Consider the following 23,242-nt stretch of genomic DNA (forward strand, 5'->3'; position numbering starts at 1 on the left):
GTAAGAGTCAACCACTAATTGTACAATGTCATTATCAATGAGAGAAATGGCTATTATGCAAAGAAAAGGAACTCATTATTATACTTCTTTTGAACAGTGGCCTCCAGGGAAAAACACAGCTGCCTCATCAAACAAAACACATTCTTTTAAGATTCCCACCATTTAAGAAACAATATAACCCTAACCCTAAGAAACAGTATAAAAAATTATTGAATTTTCTATTTATTTAAGTTCAAGAAAAAAATCACAATCAACTCATAGGCAGACATCCTTCTACATATTATATCGCTGAATACCAGGTGAAGACATTCAATGGCAAAGTGCTTTTGTATTTGTGGCCTACTTATATGCTTCCCAGAGGAAACTGTTAAACAATTGTCAAAAATAGGATAGGACTACCTTCTCACCTTTTCTTCGAGCAGTATTTGCTGTTGCTACTCAGAAATAAATAAAGGGCCAACAGCTAAATGGCACAGGGGCTAGGTCTTTGAGCGACTGTATGATTCCTATATTGTCTGCCCATCCTATTCACTCCAATGGGATCAATTAAACAAGGTCATCTAATGCAACCCAGCGGGGGCGGGGAACTTTTCTCTCACTGCAGCTGCCTTGTGAAATGGCACCCCTCCCCCAATCTGCATGACCCCCAATTTGCCTGCCTTCAGGCAATCTTAAAAAAATCTGGGTTGTTTCCCCAGGCCTGGGGGCTAGGTTGTTCTGGGTAGGTGTCTGGACAGGTTTCCTTTTAATGAGGGGTGAAGAGGAGGTATGTGGTGTTCCTACACCTGCCGGTTGTGTTTTACTTTATGCTGCATACTCTTCTTTTTATTGTGTTTTTAGTATGTGAAGCCTCCCAGAGTCATCTGGGAGTTGGGTGGCCTAGAAATATGACAATTAATTTCAATGGAAGATGGAGCACACTCAGAAGTAACTTTATTCCTGACCAAACATTACCGGTTTACAGGTAGTTCTTGTTTAATGACTACAACTGGGACCAGCAACTCACTTGTTAAGCAAAGGGTTGCTAAGTGAAAGTGCAACTCTGCTTACAATCTTACTTCATTTTTCCTTTGCTTTACAGACCTACAAAGGTCATAAATGCAAGGACTGGTCATCACAAGGTTACTTTTTCATCACCGTGATAACTGAGAATGGTCACTAAATGAGGCAGTTGCTAAACAAGGACTACCTGTACTTCTATTACTAGTCTGACCATATATTTACAGTGTGGTTCCTAAGCAATGTCCTGCCTGTTTTATGCCACATCTTCCAATCTTTTTGGATTGATGGGAATATCTGAAGTTTGGAGAGCTTTGCAATGGTACATTCATAAAGTGGCTGACATTGGGAAGAACTGCCTATTCACAAACCAGCTATGGTGAGAAAGCCCAATCATAGTACTAATTTTCCAGAAGGCAAACTGGAAAAGTTGCTCCTTGTCATTCCCTGTAGCCCCCCTCAGATGTTTTCTATGATCTCATCCAACTGTTTGCTTGTTTCCTGGGCAGGAGAGCAAGTCATGGAGTTGCAACTACCCACTTGCCTTCCCCCTAAGTTTTCTTCAAAAGCCTACATCAAGCCCAAAAACGCTGTTGCAAAAATTGTTGACTCTGTTGTTAGAGTCCGATACTATGCTTTAAGAGATGTCATTTAGCTATTTCATTTTTAAAATGAATTTTAGAAAAATAATATGAAGTGGGCTAGTGAATGTCAAGGGAGCCACCGTGTTGTTACCTATTCTTATTTTATGCCCTACAAGGTATGAATTATAAATCTTGAACAATTCTGGAAACTGCTTCCCAACATACAACTCACAGGAGTTGGGCGTCCAATACAAACAAACAAACAAATAATAAAGCATAGTGCATGTTTAAAAACAAATTCAAAGTCCTAATATTAAAAAGAAAGTAAATTAAAATTGACCGGCCATTGAGCTACAATCTGGATAAAGCTTGAGTGAAGATTTTTGTGTTCTCCAAAAACTTTAGGTTACTTTTTCCACAAAACTTTTGGAACCACCCCCCAGAGTCAGTATCTTGCTGTAATTAAGCCAAATTATGTGTGATTAAAATAAAAATAACATTTAATGCTCAAATGACCAATTACATTACAATTAGAGAACAGTGGCATTTATTAGCACTATTTGGTTTTATGCTCTTTGCCACTGAAATAACTTACATTTATAGCAAACTATTAAACACAATTTTACACATGCCTTCTTGTATGCAAATATTATTCAGTTTAAAGGGATTTACTCCAAAATAAGTGTCCACAGAATTACAGCATAAGAAAACAAATTTCACCAAATACAGCAGGGCTTGCTTCTGAGTAAACATACAAACGGGTACTTCAAATAGACAGACATATATACATACATATATACAAACCAGACAGGATGGGACTAATAAACTAAACAAAAGTATACTAATACATATGATTGCTAAAACTGTAACTGTGTACCAAAAGATGCAAAATAACCTGAAACAGATTAAAGCTATCACTCATTGGCAGAATATGAAGAAACAAAACTCCACATCTATTCAACTACATTTCTAATAACCTGAGTGGGTAATTGCTGTTGGGGTGGGGGGAAGAGAAGTGTCCTCAGACACTCCAATATGGGGTGCAACAGGTTCAACCTTCTCCCCTTGTCAGGAAAAATGGTGAAAAGAACCATGCTGAGTCAGATGCAGACTCTAGTTTCTGTACTGTTCTCTACTATGCACAGAATCTTGCCATACTAAAGGTCCTTTAACAGAGCTGAAGGGGAAAATCCTCTTGTGAATCTAAGGCAGGACAGGTCTAACTTTCTTCCTCGACCCTTCCCCCTTCTCCAAGGAAAGAAGGCTTGTCAGCCTGGAATGCGCTCTCCTCTCCCCACAACCCCCATTCTGATCTCCATATCATCATCCCCCTCCTCAGGGAGACATTCCACCACACCTCTATCCTATTTAATATCTACATAAAGTCACTGGGGGAGGTCATTTGTGTTGAGGTTTTCCTACAAACAGATTAAGCTGCTATTATACCTAATCATTTGGCCAGGTGAAGGGGTTATATTTGATTGTCTCCTCTCACGTGCTTCATGCAAAATAGCCTGGGGGGAGGAAACCTGCCCGGACTTTTTTCTCACTTCCTCTTTTCTCTCTGCCGGTAATGTAGGCAAGCAAGGCTTGCTCCAAAGGGAGCTAAGTCCTTTAAATGTTTTGCTTTCTGTAAATAAATTATTTTTATAGAAATGCTTGGTGTGTGACTTTTTTTACCTCTCCTGGGCTAAAGGCTTTCCCAGCATCTGCCAACAATTTGATGGTTTAGGGCAGCAGTTCCCAAACTGGAGGCTGTGTCACCTGGGGCAAACATGGATTCCGTGCCCATTTCAGCGCCCCCCCGTGCTCATTTTGGCACCCCTCCCAGTGCGGTGCCTGGGGCACATGCCCTGCTTGACCCCCCCAGTTGCGGCCCTGCTTGGCACCATTAGAAGGCAGGACCACCCGCTCCAGCCTTCTTTTCCGGCCCTGGGCAGGGAGGTCCGCCACAACGAGAAAGAAGCAAAGCAGGAGGCAGCCAGGGGAGCGGGTCTCCCCTCGGGATCCCACAGGGGCTGGGCGGAGAAGGTGGACTGCTGCTGCTGCTGCTGCTGCTGCTGCTGCAGACAGACTGAGAGCCAACTCCGGGCACAGAAGCAAAGAGCGGGAGCCAAGCAGCAGCTGGACTCCCCTCTTTGAGCCAAGCGCGGCGGCTTCTCCATGTGGGCGCCCCGTGCAAGTTGTCCTCCGCCCTGCCAAGTTCCCCCAGGCAGAGCGATCCCCCCGCATGCTCGTGATCCTGCAAGCCCGCCCCTGCCAGCTTTTAAGGCACCCTCCTGGAGCCCACAACACCCCGCATTGACGTCGCCCGCCGGCCACCCACCAAGGCTGTGGCGGATCTGCCCACTGGCGCGTCCCAGGTGAGGCTCCACAATGTGCGCCCATGCTCAGGCAGCACTCCCAGGGGAGAAGGGGAGGGGGACACCCTGCTGCCCCCACCCCTCCAAGCAGCGCCCTGACTTTGCTGTGTTGCTTGGCAGTGAAAACTTTACAGCATGCTCAGATCCATCATGGCAGCGAGCAAAAGGGGGAGAGGGCGAGGAGACTGCCCCCCTATGTAAGACCCAATTCAGGGAGGAAAAAGCGTTGAGAGACTCGCTCACCCACTGCTCACCTTCTGCTGTGAGGCCCAGTTCCTAACAGGCCACTAACCAGTACTGGTCCATGGCCCAGGGGTTGGGGACCCCTGATTTAGGGTACAGTATTGTTAATACTCCGAAGTTACTGAGTTGTACATCTCTGCCCAAGACCATATATTTATTGAACTTATACTCTGCTGCAATCAATCAACTCTTGGCAGCTTACAAGTATACAAAAAGTAACAATTAAAACATCCATGGTAAATAGCAGTGTAAGTGATAATGAAAATAAAAGGAATTTAAATAACAGAACTAGCACAATGCATTAAATCAAGAAAATATCCTCCAGGATAGTGCAGTAGATACCTTGTCTTGGTGTCTAGAGCAGCCTTTCTCAACCTTTTTACCCTGGAGGAACCCTTGAAAGATTTTTCAGGCCTCTGGGAACCTCTGCACATTCAGGCTCAAATATAGGCCACATGTTACAAAATTATTATATTTGTTTCATGTGTAGGCCTATAATTATGCATTAACAGTGTTCTTAAACTAAAAATAAAGAATGAAACTTACCTATTTAATGTGAGTTGCCCACATTTGAAATAATTTTTAAAATAAATCATACTCTCCCAGGGAATCCCTAGTGACTTCTCGCCAATCCCTAGGGTTCCATGGAACCCTGGTTGAGAACCCCTGGTCTAGAAGATATAAGCATCCAGATGGGGAGAAACAGGTTGAAATTTAACCCGAGTAAGATGGAGTGGCTGCTGGTTCATAAGCTGACTGATTCTGGGGCAATACTTATTTTAACTTTAGAGAAACCTAGAAGAGCTGATGATACAACTTTTGGGTCTTTCTAGACGCTTAGCCCCTGCTGGAACAACAGGCAGAAGCTGTGGCCAGGAAAGCTTTGTCCAGTTTGGGCTGGTGCTCCAGTTGCAGCCATTCCTGGAAGAGAAGGCACTGACTGGACACTCATCTCCTCCTTACCTCGTGGATAGACTGTACTATAACATGCTATACATGGGACTTCCCTTAAAAACCATTTAGAAACTGCAACTAGTGTGAAATAAAACAGCCCACATACTAACAGGGACAATCCAGTACGTTAGTCTTGTGCGAGCTGCACTGTTGCAATATTTTTCCAGGTGCAATTCAAGGTGTTAGTTATATCCTTTAAAGCCCTCTATGGCTTGGGGCTTGTTATCTATAACTACTTACACCAAACAGAATCTATCCGCCTAAGGCATGCCTGCAGAAAGTGCTTGCTAAGAGTCCCCCCACCCAAAGTGCAGCAAGAGGCGAACTGCAGGCAAATATTTTCTGCAACACCTTCTTTTCCTTTCTCCCACAGAAGATATAAGAACCACAACCTCACTTCTGAAAGCTACTGAAGATGTGGTACTTCAAAAAAAAACAGTCAGGGTCTGAGACATTAATAATGGAGGTCCTGGAGATGTGAGACACTATTGTAGGTATACGGTGGTGTCTTTTATGCCGCTGATATGATGAATTGTTATGTTGGGACATGTTTAATAATTATGATTTTTAATTATTGAATTAGGAATATTGCATTATTCATATTGCACATTGTTGCTTATGAGCTGCTTAAGATTCATAATAACTACAGTACCATAAAAGCTTACATAACAAACAAACAAACAAATAAATCATAAGCAACAATTATTTCAGCAAAGAGACCACACAGTTCACATGGAACTGTATGTAATCAATTACTTATTTAATTATTGGGTTTCTAGGCTGCCCAACTTCAAAACAATTCTGGGCGGCTTCACAAGTTAAAATAAACATTATGTAAAACAGCGTTGACCAAGGGACAACATAATCTCTAACCACATCACCCCCAACTCATCATAACTAAAGCATTGGAGTAGATTGAAATAACTGTCTACAAGGAAAGTATGTTGTCATCTCTACCTTTGGCAGCCACCTGCTTTATCTACCAGCATCCCCACAACCTCCTAATGCATGTCGGATGCAATGTGGCAGAGGCTTACTGTGAAAAAAAAGGGAATTGCTCAAATTATGCAGAGGTTTAGCCAATCTTGAATGATTATCTTGTCCTTGGCAATCCCATATTCCACCCCAACCTTTGGGAGAAACTTTAGGTGAAGAAGTCATGGGATGCATGGAATAGAAAGGGAGGATAAAGAATTTCATGGAACAAAAATTTAAGTTAACTAAATTTAAAAGTCAAGACATTAATCTTACAGGGTTTGAAACAAAAAGAAGCATATAAAACAGGCTGAATTATTTTGTTCTTCTGGGGAACTATTAACAATATGAATAAATACAGGATAAAATAATATTACTAGACTAAATTATCTAGATCAATCATGCTATGGCTAGAAAAAAGGGGAAAATCAAACGGCAAATTTATTAGCCCTTAGTTCCAGCTCTAATTGCGTGTAAAGATATATTTGATTACTTGCATGAAAATGCAGACAGGCATGAAATTCTGAATGTGCATCCCGCCAAGGGTAATAGAGTATTAATAAATTGCATGTATATTCAGTTTCAGATGCAGTTTAATACGTGCATACAGATAGGCAGAAAATATTATTTTAAGAATGAATAATTCATGCTATTTGTTTCTAAATAAATAAAAAACAACTTACTTGCATGTTTGTCTGCAAGCATAATGAGGCTATTGGAGATGTCTCGTCGTCTGTAAAAGCATACTACTTTTGCTTCCACATTACCACTGGCAGTCTGGAAAATGACAGGATAAATTAATAAAGCACACATTAAAGAGTAGCATTCACCATAGACTTACCACAAAGCCAAAATTCATCTTTTTAAAGTTGGCCTATGTGATTAGAGAAGTCATGCTGACTTAGACCAACTATTTAATGCAACATTCTGTCCCAGAATGGCCAAGTGATGTCCACAGGAACCGTCCTGATTTGATGTGACAAATTTCTCAACTTATTTCATTAGCAGGTGCTTGGGCCCAACTGAGGCAGGCAGCATTATGGAGATATTGAAGCTTTACCACTCAGCAGGTGTCCAGTGACATGAACGACTAATGGTATAGTTAAGCCTCAGACTCCAGCTTTGCTCTGAGGCTGAAATCTGCTTTATGTAAAGATTAAAATCAGGCTGCCATTATGCCCTGATGCATTTTTCTTTGGGGGAGCAGTTGTTTGTTTGTTTGCTCTGTTACCTAATCCTCCTTCAAGAAGCTAAAAAAATATATTTATTCCTACATTTAATTATTTAGAAGTCCAGGGCCTGCTTCTTTGGAAAAACTATTAGAGAACAAGATTGAAATCAGCCATCGAGGTAGGCCAGGCCAGAAAACAGACACCCTAAGGACTTCAGGAATACTACTTTATTGCTGTAGGACATCATAATAACCGAATTTTGAAAGCCTGTCAGAGTTTCTCTCTGCTTCATCTTATGCCAAACAGAATCAAGGTGGGGTTATTTGGAATTTCTTTCTCATGCTTTCAACTTTTTCAGGATTGAGTTGCATTCCTCTTCCCTTAACAGTCCATTCATATCTTCATCAAGATACTTATTGACTTTAATAGGTCAACTCATTTTAAAGAGCCAGTCTGGTGTAGTGGTTAGAGGCCCTGGGCTAGAAAGCATGAAACCATGAATTCTTGGTCTACTTTAGGAACAAACACAGATGGGTGACTTTGGGCTAATCTCTCTCTCTCAGCCCTAGGAAGGAGACAATGCCAAACCACTTCCGAAATCTTGCCAAGAGAAGTGCGGGGATTTGTCCAGGCAGTCGCCAGGAGTCAACACTGACTCAAAGGTGCACACACACATGCATTGTCTCATGAAGAAGCTTTAAAAAGTCAGGCTGTTTTGGTGAGTAACAGGGAGATGCTGTGCTCACCTGAGGTATGAAGCATTTCTTCCTAATCATTTTCAAAGCATGCACAGTCCCATTATCCGTTAGTTAGTTAGAATACTTTAAACGTTTGGCTCTTCAATCTTAAAGGCTCTCATACAGTCTTTGCTCTCAGCTTACTATTTAAACAAGTACAACACAAAATGAAGGAAGCAAGAAACCCTAGCTTTTGATTCTTAATCATATATGGCATATGATATAATAATAATCTATACAGTTCTCTTTCCCCCGCGCATACACACACCATTTTATTTCAGGATTTTGTGAGGCAAGCTAGGTTTAGACATAATAACTAGCCAAGGATACCTAGTAACATTCATGGTTAAGTATTGTAATTTATGTCTTTCATGAAGTCTGCTACCCTTGTATCACACTTCATTCACCTTGACCAAGGGTGTGCCCAAAAACAAAAAATATGTTCTATTTCAAATTTAAAACAAAACTCAACAGGACTTGAAATGCTCCACATGAAAAAAAACTTGTCCACCCCCACCCCCACGCAATTCAAGGTGCTGGTTATCACTTTTAAAGCCCTACGTGGCATGGAGCCAGGGTTTTTTTTGTGGAACCACGACTCCCTGAAGGTACCTGTCTGTTTCACCAGATCATATAGAGTAGGCACATTCCAGGTCCCTTCCCTTAAATGTTGCCATCTACTGGGACCTTGGAAGTGTTCCTTTTCTGTAGCAGCCCTGACCTGTGAAACACTCTTCCCTTGAGATCCAGCATGCCCTGACCCTTTTTAATCTTCTGGAAGGCTGCAAAGAGCCTTCTTCTTCTTCTTCCAAGCGCTGGGACAGGGAGAAGCTGGAGCCTGAAGACGGTGGTGTTGGTTGCACTGGAGGAGCATGGTTGCGGTGCCAGGTTTTGAGTTTTGCTTTTCTTGTTTTTATGGTGGCTTGGCTTTGTATCACTGCTGTGAGCCACCCAAAGTTGTTGCTGGCCATATAAGCCTTTTAAATAAATTAACTACATAAACCTGGAACAAGCCTTTTGCTCATTTACTTTGCAGCACAGGTCAACAAGATTTGGGTTCAGCAGGGTAGCAGTTCATGCAGCCAACTTTCAGAAAGATTGGTAAAATCATCATCAGACGATGGATTGGGGGGGAAACCCAATATATTAACTTAATTTTTTTGAATTTTTTAAAATATGTTTTGGGGAGGTTCTCAGCCAACGCACTACAGCCAGACAAAGAGAGTAGACTAATCTGTCTCATCAATATTCTTTAGCCAGCAGTTAGCTCACAGAAGCCAGCTAATTAAGCCAGTAGCCAATCAGCAAAAGACACAAATTTAATGCACGGTGTTTCCATTTCAGTTGTGTTTACTGTTGTTTTGTTTTCAAATAATTTTTAAACATAATTTTTAAGCCAAGTGCTGTCTGCTTGCTGCTTAATTGTAACTCTTACATAAATAAATTGAACATGATCATACAGTATGAGACCAAAGCCTACATGTAATCTCTGAGCAGGACAAGAATCAAGAAAGCATCCACTCATCCCATCTCCACCCCCAGAGCTGAGTCAGCAGAAGTTGAAAGAAGAGGATGAGGCAGACAGCAACACTTCACCAGAATGCAGTCTTGAAATTTTAAAATGTACCATGGAATCTAAGCATCAATGTGGCACAAGAGAATGCATTCACAACCCAAAGTGCAGCAAACAATTCAAATCAACATAGGGGCTTTGCACTTTCAAATGCACTCTGAAATCTCACTATCAGGATCCAAGGGCAACAGAAGGTTCACCTCAAAACTAACAAACCAACCCAAATCAACATTATATTGGAATCTTTGCAGGTACAATCTCAACAGCAATGGCAGTGTTGTTGTTTATTCGTTTAGTCGCTTCCGACTCTTAGTGACTTCATGGACCAGCCCACGCCAGAGCTTCCTGTCGGTCGTCAACACCCCCAGCTCCCCCAGGGACGAGTCCGTCACCTCTAGAATACCATCCATCCATCTTGCCCTTGGTCGGCCCCTCTTCCTTTTGCCCTCCACTCTCCCTAGCATCAGCATCTTCTCCAGGGTGTCCTGTCTTCTCATTATGTGGCCAAAGTATTTCAGTTTTGCCTTTAATATCATTCCCTCAAGTGAGCAGTCTGGCTTTATTTCCTGGAGGATGGACTGGTTTGATCTTCTTGCGGTCCAAGCCACTCTCAGAATTTTCCTCCAACACCACAGTTCAAAAGCATTGATCTTCCTTCTCTCAGCCTTCCTTATGGTCCAGCTCTCGCAGCCATATGTTACTACGGGGAACACCATTGCTTTAACTATGCGGACCTTTGTTGTCAGTGTGATGTCTCTGCTCTTAACTATTTTATCGAGATTTGTCATTGCTCTTCTCCCAAGGATTAAGCGTCTTCTGATTTCCTGACTGCAGTCAGCATCTGCAGTAATCTTCGCACCTAGAAATACAAAGTCTTTCACCGCTTCTACATTTTCTCCCTCTATTTGCCAGTTATCAATCAAGCTGGTTGCCATAATCTTGGTTTTGTTGAGATTTAGCTGCAAGCCAGCTTTTGCACTTTCTTCTTTCACCTTCATCATAAGGCTGCTCAGTTCCTCTTTGCTTTCAGCCATCAAAGTGGTATCATCTGCATATCTGAGATTGTTAATGTTTCTTCCAGCGATTTTAACTCCAGCCTTGGATTCCTCAAGCCCAGCATGTCACATGATGTGTTCTGCGTACAAGTTGAATAGGTAGGATGAGAGTATACAGCCCTGCCGTACTCCTTTCCCAATCTTAAACCAGTCCGTTGTTCCCTGGTCTGTTCTTACTGTTGCTACTTGGTCGTTATACAGATTCTTCAGGAGGCAGACAAGATGACTTGGTATCCCCGTACCGCTAAGAACTTGCCACAATTTGTTATGGTCCACACAGTCAAAGGCTTTAGAATAGTCAATAAAACAGAAATAAATGTTTTTCTGAAACTCCCTGGCTTTTTCCATTATCCAGCGGATATTGGCAATTTGGTCCCTAGTTCCTCTGCCTTTTCTAAACCCAGCTTGTACATCTGGCAATTCTCGCTCCATGAATTGCTGAAGTCTACCTTGCAGGATCTTGAGTATTACCTTACTGGCATGTGAAATGAGTGCCACTGTTCGATAGTTTGAACATTCTTTAGTGTTTCCCTTTTTTGATATGGGGATATAAGTTGATTGTTTCCAGTCTGATGGCCATTCTTGTGTTTTCCAAATTTGCTGGCATATAGCATGCATTACCTTGACAGCATCGTCTTGCAAGATTTTGAACAGTTAAGCTGGGATGCCGTCGTCTCCTGCTGCCTTGTTATTAGCAATGCTTCTTAAGACCCATTCAACCTCACTCTTCAGGATGGCTCTAGCTCACTGACCACACCATCAAAGCTATCCCCGATATTGTTATCCTTCCGATACAGGTCTTCTGAATATTCTTGCCACCTTTTCTTGATCTCTTCTTCTTCTGTTAGGTCCTTGCCATCTTTGTTTTTGATCATACCCATTTTGGCCTGGAATTTACCTCCAATGTTTCTAATTTTCTGGAAGAGGTCTCTTGTCATTCCTATTCCATTGTCTTCTTCCACTTCCACGTATTGTTTGTTTAACAATAATTCCTTATCTCTTCTGGCTAACCTCTGGAATTTTGCATTTAATTAGGCATATCTCCCCCTATCACTGTTGCCTTTTGCTTTCCTTCTTTCTTGGGCTACTTCTAGTGTCTCAGCAGACAGCCATTTGGCCTTCTTGGTTTTCTCTTTCTTTGGGATGTATTTTGTTGCCGCCTCCTGAACAATGTTGCGAACTTCAGAGTTCTTCCGGGACCCTATCTACTAAGTCCAGTCCCTTAAATCTATTCTTCACCTCCACTGCATATTCCTTAGGAATATTAGTGAGCTCATATCTAGCTGATCTGTGGGTCTTCCCTAATCTCTTTAGTCTGATCTTAAATTGTGCAATAAGAAGTTCGTGATCTGAACTACAGTCAGCTCCAGGTCTTGTTTTTACCGACTGTATAGATGTCCGCCACCTTTGGCTGCAAAGGATGTAGTCAATCTGATTTCGGTGTTGTCCATCTGGTGAAGTCCACGTATAAAGCCGTCTCTTAGGTTGTTGGAGCAATGGCAGTACTTGTGTGTAAAACATTATTCTGCACAAATGCACACACCTGAAACTGTGAGCAATCATCTTTTGTCTGTCCTGTGGTTTGCTCGAACTACCTCTGTGGGGATAATGTATCATATCCCAAGTGGCTTCAAAGACAGTCCACCCTGTCCGACTCAGCTAGTTCACTGCATGGTGTCCAGCAACATTATTGTTCGCCATGTGTGAAGAAAAGTGGGCCAAAGGAATGGAGCTGTGAGTGGGAGGGAGGTTGCCAAAGAGGAGATAGCAGCTAAATCCCACTTCTGTTTAGCTGATGCCATGATTAGACAGTGGCCAGCTTGCATTAATCCGCTGGACTACAAGAGTCTCTATTCACTGTGGACATCCAGCTGAGCCACATTTAATGTGCATTTCAGGTGTCAGGAGCCATTGAATCATCAACCATTATGACTTGCTTAGGTGACTCAGTGCCTGAGAAGATTCAAGTATCTGAGGAACAGCACCCTTTATATCCGTTCATATCTGATTAGAAGACAGGTGGCTGCCAGTGGTCTGGTGAATGAAGTAAAGTTTATCTCTCACTCCCTCACCAGTGATAAGACAAGAAACTGCAGCAGATAGAGGTTCATCTTAAGGAAAATGATTTGATCCAAAAAAGCCAGTGTCCAGTTGTGACTCTGTCAGCTGTGACTCTAATATAAGCTGTATGTATGTATGTCTATCTGTATGTATGTATGTAATGCTAATATAAGTGAATGAGATGACATGGCCAGAGATACCTTCTGGCAGAAAACCCTCCTCCATGACTGGACTCTGCTTTAATCTCACCCACCGAAATGGCAGGTGACCACCGACACAAGTAAAATTAAGTCTCTTCACCGAGCTCCTTCTCTACCTCCCTTAATCTTAATCTGGCCTCTCTCTAATTATCCCTTTCCAAATGACTGTTCTACCTCTGTAGGCTTCTGAAGGAGGGTCAAGTGATATCATGTATGTTAAGACATCATTGCACAAATGGCACAAATAGTATACGTCAAGACACAACTGATGAACATTACATAATTGTGTCATTTGCATGATGATGCCATGAGACAGGTAAATTACTCTGGTAACTTCTGGACCTCTTTCTCTCTCTCTAGTGACTTTAAAGAAGTTGTAATAGGTTGGATTTAGCCTATCTAGCACCAAATTAGGGGAAAGACCATAAAGGAGAACTACTGTTTAAAAAGGCATATTTAATGTGTAACAGAGCAAAATTGTTTAAAACTAAAACAAAAACCCAACAGTAGCAGATGAGAAGTAAAATGGGATGGGGTAGAAGCTGCAGCAACTAGCCAGATACCTACCAGAAAAGCACAGAAGGATCCCCTGGGACCAGCCACACTGGTCCTGTCCTACAATCCTAATTCTCTCAAATAGCAGTCTCAGATGCAGAACAGCTCCTCACTGTACCATGTACTAAAACACCTGCTGCTCTGCTCCAGCACTGCAAACCCCACAGCAGGCTTGAAAATAAAAACATTTCAAAACCATCCCCATGGCAAGTCTCAACACAAAATTCCAGCTGCAGCACTTGGAACACTCGAAATATTCCAACCTCAAACGTCTGAGTTGTTCAGTTTTATTTGGCACTCGGAATATTTGAAATGGCTCTTTTAAGTGTGCAATGCTTTGTACGCTCCTGTGGCTAGAAAATGCTTTAAACATTTTAAGGTCTAAGGCAGAAAATCCAAATGCCATTCTCTCACTGCTTTTAACAGTAACTCAAAATCTACCAATTGGGACAAACAACAAATGCAAGGTAACAACGTAATGGTAAGACCAATATGCCTCCATCTTTGCAAGCAACACACCACAGTGCAAGCTGTCTGACTTAGGAATTTAATTTACAAAGGCATATTATACCTCTTTAAAATTACATTATCTTAATCAAATGTTTTCTGTGTTAGAGGGGTTATAATTATAATTAAATGACTACATGTTACTATTTCTGGTGGAAATGCCCATTTAATTATTTATCTTGGTCAAAGGTTTTTGAGGAAATTTAAAAAAATTACTTCATTACTTGGTAATGAATCCTATTGTAGTTTTATTGTCCGTATTTTCTATTTCCTATAAATTGTTGCAACTCTATAAATTAATTCAATTGTTTCTGTTTCCTGACAAATGTAGTATCACAAAACTGAAATGCATCTTTCTTTGAATCAATGATATTTAAACATGTAGGAAATATTATTGGCTGAAAATTAATACAGGAGCAAAGATTCTTGGGAAAACCATTAATTAAAGAGAGTTTCATTTACGTCCGTTTCCTGTATTTTGTTACAGACAGACAGAAACTTTATTTTGGTCATTGACCAATAAAAATACATTCAGTAAAACAAAGAAAGCAAAGTTAACCCCTAATATCAATGACTACTGGCAACCACTTGTAGCCAAAGCTTTCACATAATGTAGCAAAATTTTGCTACTTTTAGAGAGAGAGGTTTATCCCGGTTATCTAACAAATAATGGAAATAAAAATTATCAGAGTGCCCTAGAAATTTAGACAAAAAAGGAGTAGTCAGCTGGCTCGAATGTCCATGTAAAACTGGCAGTACAAAGAACGTGGGCTATGGTTTCTATAGCACCTGTGTTACAGGGGCAATGTTTAATTTCATAAGGGGTTTTCCTATATTTCCCTTCCAAAATAGCTGTGGGGAGAGCATTAAATCGAGCTAACGATTAAGCTCTCCTAAATTTGGGAACTGTGATATGATGTAAATATGAAGCTGGCATAGGAGCTAAAATTTGGTTATTTACAAATATATTGTGAGAGAAAGCAGCAATTTCTGTTTGGCCTTCTGTGTCTAAGATCCTTTGCCTTAATATTGATCTAGCTTGATCTAGCCGTAAAGTTAAGATGGCATCACTGGAAAAGCCATAGTGGCTCAGTTTCTTTTGGACAGCTGTTTCCCAAGATTTGAAGTTGTCTACCAGTATCAGATGGGTCAATCCACCAGTATTGTGGTGTACCTTTAGCCAGTAGGTAGAGATATTTATCCAGAGATTGGATTCAGGTTTCTGTCGAAGAACTCCATTTGGGACACAGCAGGTAACCTGAAAGATGCTCCTCAAAAATTTTGTTTGAATTCTTTCTACGGTAATCATGCTGTTATATGGTCTTAATTGAGCCCCATATAGCAGTTGTGCTTGGGCTTTAGCTGGAAACAATTTAATTGCAGCAGGGATAAGCTGTGCTCCTCTGGCAAAATAATAAGTTTGAATAGCCGATGCAGATCTCAGGTGGGCATTTCTGCTTCCTGAAGCTTGAAAAACTATCCCAAAATATTTAAAGATCTTAACCTGCTCAATGGACTGCCCACCTAAGTTCCAGCTTCTCTGTTTTGGGCATTTGGAGAAAGTGAGAATCTTGGTCTTGTAATAATTTATTTTTAATTCCTCCTTGTACAATAACGTATAAGCGATCTCAGGGCTCTTTTAAGGCCAATGGAAGTCAATGACAGAATTACTGCATCATCGGCATGCATTAGTAAATTGACATGTCTATGGGCTAATTTGGGAGGATGAAAAGTAGGATTACTTAAGTGAAGAACCAATGAGTTTATATAACAATTAAATAAAACTGGAGCCAATAGACATTCCTGTCTAACTCCCCTCCTTACTGTTATTTCCTTAGTGACATGTCCTTGGTTATTGCACCCAACCTTCAATTTTGTGTTCTCATGAATTTTAATGAGCAGCAGAAGCAGACATTTGTCTATTGTAGTGTATTTAAATTTATGCCACAGTTTAGATCTAGATACTGTGTCAAAAGCTGACCTAAAGTCAATGAATTCTGCATAAAGGGATTGTCCAGATTTGTGGGTATACTTTTCTACTAGGTGTTACAGCATCATAGCAATCTAATATTGATCAGCCTGCTCTAAACCCAGCCTGTTCATCCATCCTCAAGCCCCACCCTGTGGCCAGCCATGCCAGTGCCACGGTGCAAAGTCCCAGCTGTCCCTGCGCTCCGCAGGTCCTGCTGCACCCAGCTGACCTTTGCCATCTTCCTCCCACTGCTCATGAGGCACACCTAGCCTGGCTCTATGTGAGGCAGCTGCTGGCTGTGCCAGGCCTTCTTCCAGAGGCCACTCACACCATTCGACAAAGTTCTCACGATGCTTCAGAAAGCCTTTGGAAAGCTTCTGGTTCTCATGCAATAATTCTACAGCTAGATTTCATCTGGTGCTACTATCTAGCTTGCCCACATCATACCAGTCACAAGGTTATCTACAGCAGACTTAATAGCATTCCCAAGTTATTTCTTAATATTCCTTATTTGATTTATGCCCTGCCTTTCACATTTACAACTATGAACTATACAATAAATATACAAGCAGAAAATAATTCATAAAATAATGCAGTTAAAATTATAAATACAGGAAAAAACCTGAAGTATTTCTTTTAAAAAGTGCTAGTTGGAAAGATGTTCCTTAACTCTTTTCTAAAGACAGAGGAGGACCAACCACAACCACAATACAGTTCCCAAGGAAATGCACTCCTTAGTTTGAGAGCAACACAAAAGAAAACTGCCTCCCCCCGATTAAGTTATAGTTTATTTTTGAAATTCATAGACCATAACAACAAGGAAGATGCTTGGCAGAGCCTACCAAAGAGCTAAGGAAGAAATGGTGTTTCATATTTTAGAAAATTATATATTTTCATTCCACTTGGAAATATATCATTTCTTATCAAGTGGCCAAGCCACCCACCCCACATCATATACCTTATTAAGTTCTTCTATTCGCCTGATAAGATATGGATTGCTTGAAGAGTTTTCAAAATAAACATAATCTGTAAAAACAGAAAGAAAATATATTTAAAGTTCCTCAAAAAACAGTATTAGAATAACATACTGGAAAATCAAAATGAAATTATCCATGTTGAAGTTCAAGCACGCACTGCTCTTATTTCTACAACAAAAACATATGGCCTTATTTTATTTCAGAAGTTTATAGTTTATAAATAAATTATCTTCCTATCTCCCAAGACTAACCAAGTAGAAATTCATTAATCTATCGGCAATGACTGGCATTCTATTAAAATACCTAATTTCTAAAATGTTGTTCCCATACTACATCAATTCTCAAATAATTATTTTTGTACAGATGAAATTAATCAGGTGCAAACAAATTTATTATATCAGAGCCATGAAGCTAAGCAGGTATGTGAATAGCTTTCTACAAAATAAGGACCTAAAATGGCATTTTCTAACCAACTTATACTTAACAATTCTGAGTTTGAGAAAAAAATAGACAGTTACACAGCACAAAATTGACTTTCATGTTAACATTTCTAATACATTAGCCTTCCATAATATAGATTCTCCAATAGTGTTTTTAAACATTAGTACAATAGATTTTCACCATAGGATAAACCCTTATTTAACAAACTAATTGGGGGAAGAGGTGTCTGCCAAAGCAAAATATTTATTAAATGCAACTGAGATTTTATGCATGCGTATTTTACACAGTTTACATATGCATAAAACAGGAATGCAATGTTTTACTCACATATATTTATGCATATGTAAAATGCCAAATGGGATTTTATGTATGCACAGAAGCATACACTTTGTTCACTGCCTGCATCTGAAATTTGCTAAACCAAAACATGTTAAATTAAGGGTTAATTATATACTGATACTCTTTTAAAGCCAAAAATTACTGTTGCTCAAGGAACCTTCCTTTACATTAATGTAAGTTATACAGGGCTTCATTCTAATAATTAAGTATATTTACAAGAGCTCCAGAAGTCACCACATTTCTGATCCAGACCACAGCTTTTCATTCCCAAATTATAGTGGATAATTAACCAAATCCACTAATAAGGCTTTTTTTCTGACTAGCATATACTATAAAGAACCACAGAGTTGTGAAGTATCTCGGAGACAATCTAGCCCAGCCTCTGTAACATTCATTGCAAGAATCTTGTAACTATAAGATAGCTGATAAATGGCTCTCCAGACCCTGCTTTAATAACTGCTTCCTTAAATAACTGTTGCAAAGGATAACCATCAATTCCCAATTCAGTCAGTTCCACTGTTGATTATCCTTAGGAAGATTCTCCCAACCTTTTGTCAAAATCTGCTTCTTTGCAATTTCCACAACTTATTTGTCTTTCCTTCTGAAGCAAAAGAGAACAATTCTCTTCTATCTTCTGTATGTTAAATTTAACAATTTAAAGGCCAATTTTATATAACTCTCCTTAATCTTTACATTAAAAATTAGGGCTAGACAGTGCTTCAGATTCAAAAGAAAAAGATGCTTCAAAGTGAGGTGTGGAACACATTTCTCTACAGCTCCTTAAAACAGCTGTGTCACAGCTGGCATTCAGTCCTGGGAAAAGAGGTTTAAGGAAGCCATTTTTTTTTAAAAAAAAGATGTTAAGAAATGCTTGTGATCCCATATGAGAGCTACAATCATGACTGGAGAATTCATAACCTAAGTCAGCCTAACCCCAACCAGTGATTCTGAGAAGTGTTAATCTATAACCCTCCCACAGCCATGCTGGCTGGGAGTTCTATAAGTTGCAGTCCAATATATCTGAAAAATCCTAGACTTAGGGCGATTGAAATAATAATAGCTTCTAGGTAGAGTTCAATGGGACTACTTCCACTAGGATTGTTTTGAAGAGAGTTCAAAAGAGATTTGCAGCCCACTATAGAGATGTCTACCAAGAGTAATCAATAAAAGTTAATCACAAGTGTGCAATGCAACTTTAAAAGCTTAAGAAAAGTGCAATTTCAAACATACTTGCTCACAAATAAGCTCCAGTAACTTCAAGGGAACTTTCTTTGTATGGGGCTGCATCCAAAATACATTAGTAAAAAAACTGCAGTACCCATGATACCAATGCATCCATTTGAGCTCTTGGGAAAAAGAAAATGTCTTTCTTTCAATGTAGAATTATTTACATTTTTGTTCAGTACCTGATTCGATGAAACATTTGACTCCACAAGAACATGGAAAGCTGCTTATAACCAGCATTAACCAGCTAATCTGGTACTATCTATACCAGTTAGCAACAGCTCTGCAAGACTCTTCACCTACCACCTTATCGTTATGAACAAAGCTATCACCATCACATTACAGTCTACGCATCTGAGGTTTCATAATAAATTCATGGCTGAGGTATGAATTTGGATTTCCCAATTCATGTTCTTGTCTGGGCTTAAACATTAAACAGAGTAGGATCTGTTTATTATTTGGATAGGAGACCACCGTATAGGCTAGTGTTTTAAAACAATCCAAAAGAATACCATAGCAAATCATTGCTAAGAAAGCTACATGCATGTGTCCATGTAGTTACCAGCTAATCTCAGTTCCATGGAATCTTTACTTTTTATGATAAACTGATAATGATAGAAAAATAAATAGGACTGTCACCTACAGAAAAGTTAATAGGCAAATTAATTTTATTGGTTGAGGAAGGGAGATCCAAAGACCAGAGAGCCATCTTATGCAAGGTTCTGCCAGGTGTAGGGTGGGAGAAGTAGTGCCATTTCCACTTTTCTTCAAAGTTATTTATTACATTACATGTAATACAGGTTGGAGTATATGAGATTATCCTTAATTTTATACTCTCAACAAAAACCTTGTAGAGAAGGGTTGAGAGAAACTCAATGGTTCAAAGTCACTCAGTGGTAGAGTGGGGAGTTGAACTACGATTCCCTACTTTCAATCTAACATTCTGCCCACTATACCACATCAGGCTAGTGAACATCTTCCTCTGCATCAAAGTTATCAAATATGAGCATTCCTTTATCTACTACCCTCTCCTTTAGTTTACCTCTACCAACTCTGAGTTTGGACATCCTGAGGTTTTCCTGAGGACTGGGTGGGGCACTTGGAACCCCTTCTTTAATAGAATTATTTCTCCCTCAGAGGATTAAACCATCCAAAGGCCCCTGGGGACTTATTCACAGGGACTACAGTGTAGCAACCAAGAAAATATGAAATGTATTAATTATTCCAATCACTGATTTGCATGGGAATAAAAACAATTCTAAAACAAACACATTTGTTATGTTTTTATATGAAACACACAAACATATACTAATATATAGTTAGAAGAGACATTCCTTTCATGTGGAATGTGGGTGTCCTAACAGCCAGGAACCACGCTGAGACAAGGAATAGGTCTCTAGTGTTTTATTACTGCTACATAACAGAAAATCCTAACAAACTGAAGAAGCGTGGAAAAAACCCAGACATATAAACCCCAAAGGCTAAGCCGGGCCCGATCTGTGTCTCTTTGAATGGCTAACTAATTCCTCAGTACTACGCATGCGCTTTACAGCCTGGATGGGAGCCCCCTGCTCACCATCCTTACTCATGACAGTGGGACTGCCTCTTCTAAGATGTTACTAATCATTTGCAGTCTTACCAAGTATTTGTATCTGGTAATTAATCATGCAGTAACTGGTGTAAATATTTTCTACTCTAATATATCAGAGGAAGGAAGGAAGGAAGGAAGGAAGGAAGGAAGGAAGGAAGGAAGGAAGGAAGGAAGGATCAACATGGATTGTGGCAGAGTGCTGGAAAGCGTTGGCCCGAGAGATCAGAAAAAAACACACACCAGGCATTTTTATAAAAATAAATGTATTTACAGAAAGCACAAAAACATATTTACAAGCTTGAAGGAGGAAGGCAGACAGAAAGGAAACTGAAACTAGTCCAGGCAAGTTTCCTCTAGGCAAATCAGGAGCTTTACCTTATATGGTCATGCCTTTTCACACCCAAAACTAAGGATACTTAAGTTTGACCTTCTAACTCTGCCAGAGTGATTTGTTACCATAGTAACTTAATGGCTTGCTCCTTGCAAAAAACAAGGAAATACCAACATGGATTTGACTGTGAACCTATTGGAGAACTTTGAATTTTTCAACTGTACCCACTTCTGCATTTTAAGGAGAGTTGACTTAAGTACCCCTTACGATACAGCTATTTCTTAGGATGGCACTACAATCCAATACATCCTGGCCTCCAACATGCCTGCAAATACTTTTTGGGCACTCACTACATTCATACTCATTTTTTTTTAATTTAAGATAGTGGGAATCTAGAATGCTAGGTAGGTTACCAGTTTCAGATATACACTGCATTTTTCACAACATCATTGGGTTCCCTACAGGCCACAGGGACATTAATATAAATAAAACAGTAGTTAACTGCAGTCCAGTTCTGTTCAGAACTGCGTCCAGCTACCATAAAAATCAAAATTAAATTGTGGGGGTAAAATACCTTGATGGGCTACTTAATGTACTGGGCAGCAACCTCACCATTTTGCCTTTTGGTGTATGTGGTTTTTGTTATTTATTTTATTTTATTTATCAATTTGTATGCCACCACAATCACCAAAATAACTCTGGGTGGTTATTGGGTGCAATGACATCATAACATGGTCTCAAAATTCCAAGCATGCCCCCAAAGGTAGGAAAGACTCCTGTTCTACATGTTCTACTAAGTTCAATGTGCCTTACTCACCAGTAAGTGGGCACAAGGATTGCAATTATAGTCTTACTTCATTTCTTGAATGCTGCCCTTTGATGATATAGACAACGTGAAACCTGGACAAATGTAAAAAGTATGCAAACCATTTCATTTGGAAATGTTCTGAACATGAACTTTGAAGAATTGTCTGATTTTGAGAGTATGAAACTGCTGCTTTGAGCATTTTGGAGACTTCAATTTTGATTCAGAACTATTCCAAACTCTAGATAAAATGCTCAAAACTTCTATTTCACATTCAAAATAACAGTTCTATTTCATGAAATTTCACTCTCAAAATGCCTTGAAATGTTTTGTACACCCCTATTAAACAACACTAACTACATACTAGGCCAATTAGATAACACACTTTTACAAATGGAAAACAAGAGAACATTTTTGTTTATTAATCAAGGTCATTCATGTGCATAGATATGGGCTGTGACCTGACAGGTTGCTCAAAATTTGGCCAAGTAATGACTCTAATTCCTTGTTCCTACTGACATGAAATGCAAAGGTACAATTATCCAATTGCCCAAAGCAACAGTCTCACAGCAAGCATTAAGTAGCCATACTACCTCCTCCTTTCTCGGTTCCCACTACCACACCTTAAAGAAGCTTGAGGCATGATTGCAGGTCTCCTGGTACATCAAAAGATAAAAAGTGCAAGAGCTAGAAAGTTCCTTAGGATGAAGAACAAAAGCTATTATTTTCCAGGATTGGGAAGTCTTACAACATCCTCTCTACTGCTTTTAGGAGAAAGAAAAGATAACATGCTGTTTTCCTGTGTTAGGAGAAGACAACAAAGAATAGTGGATAGGTGTAAACTACTTTGCTTCAGTCCATTCTAAACTGAATTCAGTTCTAACTCAGGGAATTATTAAAAGCCAACTAATTCATCTAAAGCTAAGATAAGAGCTAAATTAAAATAAGCATATTATTCTACTGTGTCAAACTCAGTTTTTTATGACATTCAGAAATAAGGGCATTTATTACAATATAAAATATCCAGTAATTGTGCATCACAACACCAAAGCCCATTTTTGATCTAAGTTGAAATTCTAAGCTAATGCAAATATGCACACACACACAAAAATTACATAGGGCACATGGACTGTACTAGTTTTGACCATCAATAGAAAAACTTTTATTTCCAAATCTTTCCTTCAGATTTCATAAGTAGGACATTATTTCCATTAGGTAGCAATCAAACATTCAATCCTTTACTGCAATTAGAGGTAATACAGCCCACTAAAAGACTGTACTAGGACATATAGATAAATTTTATGGAGATGGGCAGAAATACAAGATATAAAAGCAAAGAGGATACTGGTATTTTGGGCAGAAGCCAGGGTAAAATATGAAAGTAATATTCAATGGACAAAGTGATGATGAGCAAAACATCATATCTGATGAAACATACTTGGTTTGATTAACTTAGAAAGTTGTTGAAAAGGACCAGAACAGCAGCACAAAAAGTGTTAATAAACTGGGCAAATACTGAAGCATACACTCGGCCACTTAGCAACATGCCGAACACTATAGAGATATATAATTGCCCTCAACATA

General features: G+C 39.7%; 1 protein-coding gene across 1 annotated transcript in view; it reads right to left on the minus strand.

The window, feature by feature from the left end:
- The window catches only part of MTA3 (metastasis associated 1 family member 3), a 93,308-nt gene that overhangs the window by 65,471 nt on the left and 4,595 nt on the right, over positions 1 to 23,242 (minus strand). Inside the window, exons 2-3 of the mRNA XM_063302929.1 lie at positions 16,909 to 16,976; positions 6,802 to 6,895 (exon numbers count right to left, since the gene is read on the minus strand). Of these exons, the coding sequence (XP_063158999.1) occupies positions 6,802 to 6,895; positions 16,909 to 16,976 (162 nt within the window). The remainder of the gene's footprint in view (positions 1 to 6,801; positions 6,896 to 16,908; positions 16,977 to 23,242) is intronic.

Source organism: Candoia aspera, chromosome 1 (genome assembly GCF_035149785.1).
Source record: "Candoia aspera isolate rCanAsp1 chromosome 1, rCanAsp1.hap2, whole genome shotgun sequence".
In the NCBI taxonomy this organism is placed as follows: Eukaryota; Metazoa; Chordata; class Lepidosauria; order Squamata; family Boidae; genus Candoia; species Candoia aspera.